Genomic DNA, 14,705 nt, shown 5'->3' on the forward strand with positions numbered 1-14,705 from the left:
AAATCATTTGTAGTTCCAGGTTCAAGTACCTCGAAATCTTATCCAGTATTTCACAAGAATTGCCAGCCCAAGAAGACAGGGAGAAGAGGAGATATTGATTATGGATGGGAACGGGTTGTGGCCTCCTACAAGGGTTATTACATTTCGGTAAATGAGGAGCCATGTTGTAAATAGGCTCTAACCATCTATCTATTAGGACAGCCAAGGGGTAGATTTTTGAACCTGAGCAGCAACTATTGGTATAAAAGGGGGGTTAATAATATCCTTGTAAATTTTAGATATACTTGCATACTGTATACCAGAAGCAAGAGAGATGGAACACAGCTGTTATCAGAGGCAACAATACTGCCTTTAATTGTCATACTTTTGCAGAATGCAGTATATTATCTGAAACTTTGTAAGCCACTGAATTTATCTAATAGTGTGTATAACTCTGTGCACTCTGAATAAATTTTTGGCATAAACTGAAACCTATGCTTGATTGTGAGTACAAGATTATAAAACAGAAATTGATATTCTAAGTAGTGCAATTTGATAAGCATTTAAGGCAACCAAGTATACTGTATCATAAAAGATGTTAGGCATTTGATGTGATTTAAATGATTCATACTGTGCATTACAAAATTATTTTCAGATCTAGGTATTTAGCAATAGGAATAAAGCCAATGGTCAGAGATGTAAATGTGATACTATTAGGAACACAGGAACATAAGAACAATACTAGGCAAGCAAACACAAAGACTATAAGATACCTAGCCACATTAAATATATTAATCAAGGTGTGGATAGTGACCACAACGCAACTTGCATCCTGCTATAGCCTGCAAGTTTGTAAAGGCCAGCAATACTGTGCACATATTTGAGCAGGTCAGCAAGACAATGCAAAAGTTGCAAAGAGCTCTTTAGCTTACCAAAGTTAAAAGCTATGTCAATATACATATTTCTCCAAACAGAATACTTTGGGAAAAAAGTCTATTAAGAGTGCGGACACAGCTAGCAAACAGGAACACTATTAACAGTACTTTACTGAGGGTCAAAAATCATAAACCTGAGCATTGTGCTCCACAGAGTACTAGTTTTGCTCCTCAGAATATTGACTGTGCTCCTTGAGATACTGAAGATATCATGCAGAGTAATTCTGAATCATTTACTTGCCTAAGCTAACAGGAAAGTATCATATTAAGGTTTCACCTGAGGTAGTACTTGCCTCATGCAGACTAATTCTGGTTTGTTTACTGTTCTATCCTGTCTACCAAGAGAGTATCATGGTATCATGTTAATATTTCACGAGGTAGTCCAAGTTACACATGCATCAAGAAGACTTCGACTTGCAGTTAGAAGCAGACCTGAGCAAGAATTAATGTGCATGGACACTATGTGAGTAATTGTTAAGTAAATTGAACTGAATAGGTCTAAAGGATCTATAAATATTCCAAATAGTCTTGCTTCATATCTAGTGCCATTGAAAGTTGTGAAGCAAAGTTGTTTTTTATAAGTATTGGCCCTCAAGTCAAACAAATGGATCAAAAGTGAGTATTATCCACTTCAGAATGGACATTGTCACAGCTATTACTAATAGTACTTTCTTCACTGTTGATTGTTACTGTTCAAGGGTGCTGACAAATTAGGTTACAAGAAGCTAGTTTCAGGTTTGCAAAATTGCCTTTTAGTAGTTCATCTGCCTCAGAAATGTTTCAACGAGCAGTAGCTGAACTGGTTACAGGGTTAGAAGACATGTTCAATATAACTGCTGATCTTCTGGTGTGGGAAATTATTAAACAGGGCATAAACAGGGCATGACCCATGGCTTATCAACATGCTGCATAAATTAAAGCAAACTGGCCTAAAGTTTATCAACAGTAAATTTCATATTTGTATATCCATTCTTTGAAATATAGGACATATTTAGACTTCTGTAGGTATCAAACCAGACTCTGATTACATCAATGCAATTGTAGCTATACAGAAAGTACATAATCATTTCTTTTGAATTTTATTCATAGAATGCAATATATTTCAACTTCATTTCAAATTTGTCATATAAAACACTCAGCTGCTAGAGCATGACATTTTGTTTTAGTCACTGGAACAATACTGGAATATCAAGATCTTGAAAAAGTTGATCAGTGGCTCAAGTGTCAAGGATAGAGGGGTGTACCAGTCCCAGGTGGGATGGTGCTTGTTCATGTTGATCCTTTAGAGAAGGTGTGGTCCAAAGCAGGGAGTTGCCTTCAAATATATTCAAAGAGTGCAGGAGGCAGGGGAGGGAGTGGGAAAGACATATAAAGAACTTCCTCCTCTAGACAGATGACAATATGGCTGGGCCCCTGGATGCCTTTACGATTCATGACCAGCTCCAGAAAAACTGGAATAAGTCCAAGGGGTAGTAGATAAGCTCGTAGACCTGGAGCAGACATGGGGCACTGGGCAGCTGGGCTGATTAATTGTGTTGCAAAAGTAATATCAGACATGTCCCATAGTTCATGAACCAGGAATTCCATATGAGGTAATGAAAATTTAAATGTATTACCACAAGTTGTAGCTATCCAGAGAGCAATAGGAAAGTGGAATAAATAGTTTAAATGATCAAAAATTAGATTAGAAAATGTGCCAGTTCTGAAAATTCAGGTTGATGCATTTCAGTTCTGGAATATGGAGATATTTATTTATTATTTATTTATTTCCAATCTGATGACCGGGGATGTCCACTGGGCTTAGTGAGCCCATTTTCAGTGGAGGCCCGGGGAGAAAAGTTACATATATAATCATAGTAAAGAAGACAATTTCATACTAGAGAACAGGAATAAATTCTTTGATTACATAGTATCTAAATATTTAGGATGGCAGTGGTAACTTAATTGAGAGGGAGAATAAAGTCTTAGAAGGAAAAAGAAAAAAGGTTGGATGGGTTATTTATAATACATACAATTATGTTATTTACAATATGTACATTTATGTTAGGTTAGCTTGTACTCAGAGTTAATCAGGAGTTTAAGGGGTGGATTGATTATCAGGCTAGGTGGGGAGAGTGCAGTTGCATTTCCTGTTAGAGGAAAGGTAGGAATGTAGCTGAGTTTTAAAGTTGTCAAAGTTTTCACAAGTCCTGAGAGAGGAAGGAAGAGAATTCCATTTTTTATCTAAGGAAAAAGATAGAAGAAGCTGACCAGCAGGATAATTGAGTTTGCAGACAGTGATTAGGTTTTTGTGAGTAGATATTAAGAGTTCTCTGAGGGGTGTAAGGCTGAAGGATGTTGGTTAGTGCTGGGCACTTAGTAGGTTGAAAAATTAGTCTGTGGGCTGTAGTAATTTGGAGATAGTCTAGATTGCTGGAGAGTTCAAGCCAATTTAACAAATGAAGGGCAGTACAATGATGGGAGGAGAATTTGGCTTTGGTTGCAATTTTAGAAATCTTATTATAACAGACTTCCAATTTGGAGGAGAGAGAGGCAGATAAGTTAGTAGAGGAGCACCATACATTAGTGAGGGGAGTAGATAGGTAGTGGTGAGAGTTTGTCTGGTGGAAGGAGAGAGAAAGTGGATGTTTCTGTATAGCATACCAAGTTTTATATGGGTTTTCTTAATTTTTGCTGGATGTGAGTGTCAAATTGTAGGTGTTCATCAATAGTAACCCCAAGTAGTTTAGCGAAGGGAACAACCTCTATAGTAGAGTTGTTTTGGCTAATAATTTGGAATGAGTTTTTATCAAGAAGGTAAGCTTTTGAGGGAGAGAATAATAATATTTTGGATTTATTGGCATTTAGCGAAAGGTGGTTTTCAGTGGTGGAGAAAGCAGTTTGGGTCACTGTTTGAAGCTCTGAGAGGTTAGAAGTGCAGCAGACTAAAGCTGAATTGTCTGCATATTGTGCAATTTTGGTGTTGGGTATGGCTTTGTGGAAATTATTAATAAAGATGTTGAATAGCATTGGACAGAGTATGGATCCCTGGGGTAACCCAGTGGGGGTAGGAAGGAAGACTGAGGTGCCTTTCCCCCATTTCATAGCTTGAGACCTGTCAGACAGGTAGACTGAGAACCAGGAGAAGGTATTCTGGGAGAGATTAAGGTTATAAAGGTGGTTCAAGAGATGGGTGTGGGAGATGGTATCAAATGCCTTGGACAGATCTTGTAGAACTGTTGATACTATTTTTCTAGAGTCACAGGCAAGATTTAGTGTGTCTAAGGAGAGAAGGGCAGTGATAGTACTATGGCCAGGTCAGAAGCCGTGTTGGGTTGAAGTGATTAGTTGGCGATTGGCTAAGAATGGCATAAGCTGAAGGTAGATGCATTTTTCCAGAAGTTTTGAGATTGGGGAGAGGATAGCTATGGGGCAGTAGTTAGAGTTGCTATTGTTTTTGCTCCCTTTATGGAGAGGTAGAATAAAGGCAGCATGCCATAATTTGGGCACATAAGATTCCTGCATGGATCTGTTGATCAAGATGCTAATGGGGAGAATGATACCATCTGCGGCTATTTTTAGGAAGGAAGATGGGATATTGTCATGGGCATTGGAGCATGGTTCTAATTTAGAGAGTACTTTTTTTATGTGGGAGGTTGAAATGGGATTAAGTTCAAATATTGGAGGATTGGGGGCAAAGGGTGGTGTAGGGGATGAGGACGATTGGACAGGTTGAGGGGAAGGGTTATTGTTAGGGAAGGTCTTGGTCAGTTCTGCTATAGAGTTGGTGAAGGAGTTGAATAGAGGCGCTATTTCAGGATCGGATTTGCTGGTGTCAGGGCAGGGGTTGTTTTTGGTACCTGAGTTGAGAAGAGAATTAATTAAATGTTTTCGGGTTAGACTGGAGTTTGATATAGTAGGACTTTTTGTCTCTGATGATTTGTTTTTTAGTGAGGTTGCGGAGTGGTTTATATTTAATAAACGTTTCTGGCTGCTTGTTTTGATGGTATGTTTTCCAGGATTTATCTCTTTGTAGCATATGTTTTTTGGTATCTTTGGTTAGCCATGGGGCAGTCTTGGTTTTTACTCTTTTTGTTCTTGGTGGAGCTAGGGAGTTGAGGATGTTTAAGAAGGTTGAGTTGAAAAATTCTATGGCATTGTCTAGTGGAAGAGTTTGTAGGGGGTTCCAGTTGGTTTTAGGGAGTCAGAGAAAGTAGTAGGCTTAAAGTTTGTGAGGTTACATGTGTGAATATATTGGTGTAGATGAGGAGAGGAGTGGGTAGCTCGGTGTATGAAAGCTGGCAAGTGGTCTCCTATAGGATCAGGTATAATGCCAGAGTTTAAGACTTTATAAGGATGGGATGCTAGGATCCAGTCTAGTGTGGTACCTTGGGGGGTTGTTTTGTTGGGTCTGGTAATGGAGTTAGTTGGGTATAGTTAAATAGATTGATGGATATGGTAGGAGTAGAGTTGTTGATTTTATTCCAATCGATATTTACATCTCCAAGTATGAAGGTCTCTAGCTTAATATTGGTAGAGGTTCAGAGGAGAATTTCTTCAAGAGTAGTGGTGTTATTACCAGCGGGAAATTTAGAGGGCAATGATACAAATGCTTTTGTGGTTATTTTTAGTAGGCCTATTACTAGTTCTGCATTGTTGAATGGAGAGATAGGATTGGGGTAGGGATGGATGGCAGGTTAGAGTAGATTAAGGCTACCCCACCCATTTTTCTATTTAAGCGATCGTGTCTGAGGGATTGGAATCCAGGAGGGAGGGAGGATTTCAGAGTCACAAATATGAGGTTTTAGCCAGGTTTTTTAGATGGCTACAATGTCAGGCAGGTTGTAGTTTAGCCAAGCATGAAAATGGGCTACTTTATTTCTTAGACTTTGGGCAGTGATGGTGAAAAAATTTGAGGTATTTATGGTTGGTTTTATTGCTTGTGTGAGGGAGAGTGGGACTAGAGGAAGTATTTGGTCCAGGATTTGGGTGTATGTCCCCTGCTAAGCAGAAGTAGTTGAGAAAGGGTAGTAGTATTTTTGATTTGGTCTTTAATAGTTGTGGACAGTAAGATATTAGTTTAGGTTTGTAGTATTTAATTGAAGGGGGGAAACGTTTTATCCTGAAGTAGTAGAGCGGGTTGGGTTGAACTAGAGAGGCAGATATGTTGTGGAAGTGTGTTTTAGTGGGATGAGGAAGGAGATTGGGAGTGGGGGGGTGGGGGGTAGGACAGGAAAGAGGGTGGAGTTGGTTATAGGAGTAGGAGGTAGCATGGTATAAAGGGAGTAAGAATAGAATGCAGATAGATGGGGTGAGAATGGTTTAAGGTAGAAGACAAGGCATGGTAGAGAAGTATATGTGTATATTAGCAGTATAAAATGAGTAAGGCAGATTGTATATGTGTATAGATGGAGTAGAAATAGGGTGGCTGACATAAATCACCAGCTGTAGCTGAAGCATGGGAGCTTAGGGAAAGTACAGGAACAGCATAGGTGAGTCTATGCTGGGTAGTGTGGAGGGAGAAAGGTAATAAAACAATGCACAAGTAAATGCAGGCCAGTGGAGTAAATATGCTGAGAGAGAGTGGGGGATTGCTTGGGAGAGAACAGAAAAATGATACAAGTGATCTTTACACTAAGTGGTTGAGCAGTGCCACCTAGTGGCAAAATAGACAAAGAAAAAAATGCTGTAGGATCCTGTAACTTAAGAAAGCTATGTTAGGCTGTAATGGGTCTTGGGGGGGGGGGATAGGCCAGAAAAGTGGTGGATAACCAATAGTATAATGTAAAGGGCTGGCCCTGATTAGGTTGCAATTTTTGTTATGGGGATGGGGATGGGGAGGATCAGAATAGACCAGAAAAGTGGTGGCTAGCCAATAGTATGACGAGGGGGGCTGGCCCTGATTTCACAGATATGCAAGTCTACAGAAACAGTAAGAAAAGGCAGCGGGTACTCTGACTTGCTTGTTTTGCATACCTTTCTTACTGAAATAAGATAAGCCAATTTTACCAAGGAGTTGTGGAAGTTAGGAAGACAAAAGAAAATGTTTAGTAAAAGTAGAAAAACTGCAGAGCATACAAATAGTACAGCATATAAAGACAGATTGCAGTTAGAAGTACAGAATGGGGGGACAGCTAATGTCCTGAAACAATCAGGAAAATCAGTAGGTACTTTGGACTTACTTGTTTTGCATACTTTTCTTTTGAAATAAAATAAAAAACACTTGTAACCAGGAGTGTGTGGGATTTAGGAATACCACAATTTATAGGAGAAAGGGTTTAGGAATACTAGAAAAACAGCAGGGCTTTCAAATAGATGAAACAGCTTGCAAAGTGAGACTGTTGTTAGGAAGTACAGTATGGGGAGGGGGCAAGCTAACATCCGTGATGGAGTGCTTTACTTAAAAATAGAAATTAAACAAGGGCTAGAAATTAAGTTTGTCTAGAGGATAAAACATACTTTCTGTATATTTTGAAAATAACACTCATCCCAAGGTTGCCCGGTTCTGTTAAAGTGCACTGCAGTCCAATAGATCAAACTTGGCTTGGTGGGGATCCAGTGAAAGTACATTAAAAGGAGAAGTTTCTGTACATTTTGAAAATAGCACTCATCCCAAGGTTGCCCAGTTCTGTTAAAGAACACTGCAGGCCAATAGATCAAACTTGGCTTGGTGGGGATCCAGGGAAAGTAGATTAAAAGGAGAAGTTTCTGTATATTTTGAAAATAGCACTCATCCCAAGGTTGCCCGGTTCTGTTAAAGAGCACTGCAGGCCAATAGATCAAACTTGGCTTAGTGGGGATCCAGGGAAAGTAGATTATAAGGAGAAGCTTAGGTATGAGCACTCCATCCAACGAGACAAGCAGCTACACCAAGGGGATTTTAAAAATGGTTCCTGTAATTTAAGAAAGCTAGGTTAGGCTGTGATATGGTTTGTAACCTTTAGGACTTTCATCTGTACATAAGAAAGGTCAAAATTAATAAAGCCTACTATAAGCTGACTATTGCTACAACATCTAAAGATAACCACAAACATTTATTTGAGTATGTCAGGAATCACAAGAGCAATGCATAGTATTGCATTGAGTTAATATCTGATTAACACATTCAGACCTAGACGATATTTTGAAAAACACTTGTAGACAAATTTGTCTCAAGTTTCTCCTCTCTTCCCCTGCAATGCTTTTACTGCCTTGCCATCAAATTACTACCATCTCCCCATTATCTCTGCAGAGCAAGTATTAAATGCCCTTTCCAAAACTAGCTCTTTGGTTTGGAAAGTACATTTGTCTGTTATAAACTGCCTTGCCATCTGTCCTGTATACCCATTTAACCTCCGGATGTCCACTGGTTATGTTCTTGAAACCTGGAGAAGAGCTAATGTAGTCCCCATCCACAAGGACAGTTCAGTCAGTGACCTGAAGCTATAGATGAATTAGCCTCACAAGCCGCATATGTACTCTTAGCAAGCAAAAATGCCTAACACGGTGTGTGTTACTGTGTAAATAATGCCTGCCCATGGATGTTATGAGGCCCAGTACTGCTGTATCATTCCATTTGGGAAGCAAGAACACCCGTATAGCTACCACATAAATGACATCACCCTTAAAATTGATACAGTCATTAAATACCTGACCCTGTATATTGATAATGAACTCTCTTTTGGCCAGAATGTATTGACTGCAGTTAAAAAAAAACTTTTCAAATTACCCAGCTACAGGCCTAAGCAAGTTACAATTCCCCTGTGCTCTGCTCATATTAGAACCATAATTGAAAATAATGCTTCCTTTGGCAATGCATCTGTCCAGGCACATGGTTCAACTAGGAAAAAAAATAATGTTTCCTCACAAAACCCTAAGATACATGGAACATCTAAAAATTCTATCAATCTATTCTGTCTTCTTGGTTATTTCAGCCTGTCCCACATGGTGGCTAATCCTATACTCCCTGACAATGTGAATGTTAATTAAACTGAATATCCACTTTTTTTTTCTTTTGGCTTTTCCCGGTTAGGGGTTGCCACAGCAGAACTCCAGTCTGCTAATGACTGGCAGTTGATTTTTATGGTGCCAAGGTGCCAGTCCAATGCCCAACCTTCAACGAAGGCATGCCCATTCACACATGTCTTTTGAATGCCACTCGACCATGGGGAGGACATGCACACTCCACACAGAAGGTGCTCCAGCTGAGAATTGAACAGGAGAACCTCTTGCTGTGAGGCGACAAGGCTACCACTTCACCACCATGGCTTCAAACTGAATATGCACTGCAGGGACCTAAATCTACACCATTATGTAAACAGGACCTGCTGGTGAGATAAATATCTATCCCAAAGACTTCCCTACCTCTGGAAAAATTCCAGCTCCACAACAAATAAAGCATACCCCTTGCTACCTCTAAATCTAATTTACACAACTGAATGTGCAACCATAAATTCTCTCCTGATGGGGGTACTAAGTAAACTGCAGTGGATAGGTTCCTGAAGATCTTTGCAACTGATTGCCTAGTACGAGCCTAAGAAATTACTTATTAATGGGAAGGCATCTTAAAGCTTAAGTACTTGCCACATATGTACTACGACTACCAAAAAATAAAAGGAATGAAGCTGAGATACTAAAAGAAAGGCAGTTCTGGAAGAATCTTTCAGAGGTGCAAAAAGGGAAAGAGAGCAGGTTCACAGAAAATTAAATGTACCTTCTCTAGAGATGTTTAAATACATTGAAGAAACAGCATTCATATAATATGCAATATGATCTGGAAGCTGTACTGGTGTTTAATTACAAAAACTCTAGTGTGTTACCTGAAAGATATAATTTAGAGAAAACACCACCTTCACTTTATACACACACCTCTTCATGTAGTTCTAAAGCTTAATGCCAAGACTTAGAAAATCAGAAAGTGTTTAAGATAAGTCATGATACAAGTGTTTCTTTTCAACCAAATGCTAAGCCAGGTAGTACCTAATAAAATCCCCTGTGAAAATGTATTCAAGATATAAAGAAAAAAATCAGAGTATGACCGTACATAATGCTGATACCTTTCCCTGAATAACTCTAAGATAATTATTTTTCAAGAAAAAGAATGTTAATTACTACATTAATATTTATCACGACACCCATAGTAATGTTGTAGTATTTTGTGTAAGAATTTGAAATCAGTGCATGCAGTTGTAATTATTTATATCAAATTCATTCTTCTTTAAAAGTAAGGGAATAATCTTTCAGGGGAGTTACCAGTAATTGGGCATGTGTAGCATGTGACATGTGACTTCTACATCAGGGCAGTTCAGTAAATGCACTTGTTGAATGCACACCTAACGCCTCTTCACTCGATTTGCTTGATTATGTGTATGCTGTTATGTACATACCTACACAGCTTTATTTTAGGAATAAGTTTGAGATGCACACTGCAGTTATAGCACTTACTAAAATACAAATATTTTCTTTAATATATGAAACTCACTTGCCATGACTTAGAAAATAAATTCTACACAAAAAGAAAGGGCTCACTGAAACAAAAAGTGATAAATCCAATTAACTTTCTCACTTAAACCAAAACAGATTATGACCTTATTTTTTTTTTCTGTTTATTTCTTTGCAGCTTCTCTGGGTCCTGCTCTCATCTACATTCCTTGGTCTTTTGTGTCAAAGGTTGGCTGCACGACTGGGAGTTGTTACTGGACTGCATCTAGCAGAGATCTGTTACCTTTATTATCAAAAGGTAAGCAAAGGGAAAAAAATGGTCAGTGAGCTGTATTTTACAGAGTGGATCTCCATAGTGTAAGTTAAAATGAACCGTGCCAGCAGAGTAAGACCAGAGTATCTGTGACCATATAACGTACCTCCCCACAAGCACATTCTGATTACAGAGTTAAATACGACTCTCAGGATGGATACAGTTTGACTTCAGGGGCTATATAATCCCTCATCTAGTACAGTGCCTGCCTGAATTCAGAACCATATTTGTGTGAGACTCATCCAGAAGCACATATTAAGCATCCTACTAACTATTGCATGTATTCTTAGGGAGTGTTTATGATTTGCTTCTCTTATGTGGCACTTTTACTTGTGGTAGAAGGTTAGCTAGCATTTAGCTTATAAAATGTCATCTACTCTTGGTGCTTTTTAAAGATGTTCTGACATGGCTTTTTGGCCATAGGCATCCTTATAAAGAGAAGGACTTCAGCGTGGCAGCACATGGACTGCAGCAGTCCCAATATTACATGTCCAAGAGTGGACACATCAGGCTGTGCTTATCAGCCCTTCACCAGTGACGTTATCTATATCAGGTTCTGCAGGTCAGTATGGGAGATTCACCAATGTGGATGGTGACTAAAAACCAAAGGTAGATGTGCCATCCTTGTTCACTGACACAAAGACTGGAACACAGAAATCATGGGGTATCTTGATTTTTTTGGGTAACACAGATTTTTTTGTAACAGCTACTTCATGGTTTCAGATAGTATGAGTTCTTTATTGATAACTAAACACAAAAGTGATAGTACACTGCAAAGCATAGGATGATTAAATTACCTTTGTGTGATCATCCTATTTATGCCATTCACATGTAAATTAGTGCGCCTTCTTTCACAGAAGAAATGTAAATTCTTATTAACATTAAACTTAAAATATTCTCAAACTAATAATATAAAAAGAAATGTACATGAAAGGTTCATAAAAATCCTTAAAGTGTAATACTACTTTTATGAGAAAATTAAGGATCACTTGGTGAATAATTATAGCTTTATTCATATATATTTTTTGATTAGGTATTTAAAAAGTCAGTGGATTAAATAGTTGAATTACAGATTGAGGTAACAAATGCCAAAACAATTGTTTATAACTGTGTTAAATTCTGTTTCAATCTGAAAGTGTGATAATGTTGTATACTAGAACTCTGAAGGCAAATATAATGTTCCACACTGAGTATGAATAGGGCTAACTCACATACTCCTTGAGTATGACTCAGGAGACCTCAGTTCAATTAATAGCTTGGCTGCTCAATGGCACAGGTTGTGGAAGAAGGGCATGCCTATTGTTAAGGAAGTGGGGGGCAGTATGTACCCTCGAGGGAGGGGTGAGATATAGTAATTATTCTAGAGTAGGCTGACCACATGATGATAACAGGTATTAACAAATGGGCAGGAGCATGTTCTTGCATGGGGAGGGCATTATTTCTTTAATCATTTAGCATAGTGATGCTAATAGTGCATTACCCCATTCAGAAAACAGGGTTAGGTTAGTTGCAAATAAAGCAATAAAGATACAAATGATAGCACAAACATCATGTTGTCTGCCAGGATGACGACCTCACTTGACAGCTATCACCTTAATGGACCTGAAGGACAGAGGTCCTCATTGCTAGAGAGCAAATGTGCCAAGTCTGATTGCAGGACTGATGGTCATCATGACAGATGGGTCAAGCAGAGCACTTCACTGGCCATCTTTAAGAGAAATCTTGACAAGTGGGTGGGCAATAGGAAGTTCACCCCAGGGATCACTTCAGTGGGCTTGCTTGACAGGGGCACTGGGAACTAACTTTGGGCGGCATGACACCAGGGAATCTTCTTGGGCTTGGCTTATATAGGCTCCAGGTCCATTAGCCTAGTACACACCTATGAACCTATGAAAAGCAGATAGAAAACAAGAGTAACTTACAAAAAATCAACACATCTTATGGAATGATTAATGAATGAAAATATTTAAAGGAGAACCATACCCACAGACTCAAAAATATGTTTATTTCATCACTGTTTGGTGTTTCATACATTTTAACACCACTCTGGGACTATTTACATGTTTTTAAATATTTTTATACAAAATTTCTGAGTCTAACCACATGGGTTCTGGCATATTGAAGTAATTCTGATTGTTTAGTCTGCCTCTAGGTGTCCCACAATGCAGTACTTGTCTGTAAAAAATTACATCATGCAGGCCTCTTTCTTCCTAAAGCTCCTGTCACTGCATTGATTTTATATGCATACACTGCTGCCTTTTAGTCAGTTTTAAGTAACATTTCATGCCCTTCAATGGCTACTTAAAACACAAATGCTGCAAATGCCACAGAACAGACTTTCAAAGTGCTTCTTACTGCTTTTTCTTTTTAGAATGGCTAAAGTGCAGTCATTTGTAAAATCTGAATTGTACTATTTTGACTCATCTCCCATCCCCCTTCACACCTAACTTCACTAGCTGTCAAAGTGCTAAGGGTAATTTGAGCTGTTACCTGCAATGATTGACAGCTCACAGCAGGAGACATGACTCATGTACTGTTTCCTTATTCTAGCCTTTACTTTCTTTATGAGTAGGGGAAGGACCAGGGAGCTGTGACATCACAGCATGGGTGGGTTTTGAGGATTGTCATGGTGATGTCAGTTTGGGGAGGGAATTGGCCGGAAAACTACCTATAGTCATTGGTCTTGATGACATCAGTGAACTGGAGACTGCAGCAAGCTTTTCCAGGGTGGGAGAAAAGTTTTTTGAAAGTGAAACCACCATAGTACAGCAAGGTACTGGTCTAGTGGAGAGAAACAGTCAATTTAAAATATTTTAAATGCTGTATTGTTGTTTATTTATAGCAGGGAAAGTAAATAGGGAGAAAAAGGACAGAGAAGTTGAGAATTCAATAATAGAATCCCATTGCTGTCCTTTAAGCAGAAATGAATAGTAAATATTTTATTATCAAAATGCATAAATGAAAGTAAATGTGGCCATTAGCTGACACTGATTCTTTATGTCTAAAAAGTATGCTATATTGTCCATACAAAACACAGGTGAGTTTCGATGCATAACACATGCATTTCAAACAGAAATCTATTAGGATGCTTAGGTATCTAAACTTAGTGATTCGCCCAGTATTTTTAATTAATTTACTTACTTCAATTTGTTTACCAAGGCAGAGTACTGACCAATGTGGACATGCTTCTGGCTCAACAAAAATGAATAAATGCATTTTAGTAAAATATTGACATTGTTGATACACCAAGATGTGAAAGACTGAATGAATAATACAAATGAGAATACTAAAACTAGAGTTAGATATTGTTATAAATGTAGATATTAATATAATTAGTTGCTGCACATGGTACAGTTCAGATGTAACTATTTACACTATTTAATTGGCATGCTTTGCCTAGCAAAATGATATTAATGCAATATTTTATGTTCAGGTGGTTAAAATTATATGATGAGGTATACATAGGCTTGCGTGGGATTTGTTATGTAATACTGAGAGAAGTAAAGAACTTAACATGGGTCAGTGGGTTGGTATAATGCTTAAGGTCTTTACCTTAGTGAGACAATGTATAGGGTTTGAGTTTGGTCTTTGGTTATTGGCTAAGTTTGTAATAATCAGCAAACTGATTCCTTGTATTTACATATGAACATTTTGTCTCTTTTGTAATGATTTTTTAGGGTAAAACAAACTTGCTTAAAAAGGGTTAGATATTTGAAATTGGTATGGAGGGCTTCTCAAAATTCTGGGTCTAAGATGGTGAAGTTGTGGTTGCTGCAGTAGAGGTTGGTTTGGGAAATCTGAAGAGGGGGCGCAATTTGAGACTGAACTCTGATAAGCTAGGGATTTTTTTAGCCTGACAACAAGAAAGGGGAAGGGTTTGAGACTTAAGAGTTTGTATAACTGAGGTCCCAGGAAAAAGTTAGTTCTTTGTTTTAACTGGAACCTGAATGGCTTGCAGGAGGGTAGTGGAGTAGTGTTTCCCAAGAGCAGGAAATGACGAATCTACATATTTTGGTGAAGATTATTTGAAAGGATTCTAGTTGTTTGTTTGAAGAACATTTGGAGGTAAGAAATGGGAA

General features: G+C 38.4%; 1 protein-coding gene across 1 annotated transcript in view; it reads left to right on the plus strand.

Annotated features, from left to right (window-relative positions):
- The window catches only part of LOC122804931 (natural resistance-associated macrophage protein 1-like), a 757,143-nt gene that overhangs the window by 243,209 nt on the left and 499,229 nt on the right, over positions 1-14,705 (plus strand). Inside the window, exon 4 of the mRNA XM_044075149.1 lies at positions 10,492-10,611. Coding sequence (XP_043931084.1) covers positions 10,492-10,611 — 120 coding nt within the window. The remainder of the gene's footprint in view (positions 1-10,491; positions 10,612-14,705) is intronic.

This window comes from Protopterus annectens, chromosome 6.part0 (genome assembly GCF_019279795.1).
Source record: "Protopterus annectens isolate FY-2018-M chromosome 6.part0, PAN1.0, whole genome shotgun sequence".
In the NCBI taxonomy this organism is placed as follows: domain Eukaryota; kingdom Metazoa; phylum Chordata; order Ceratodontiformes; family Protopteridae; genus Protopterus; species Protopterus annectens.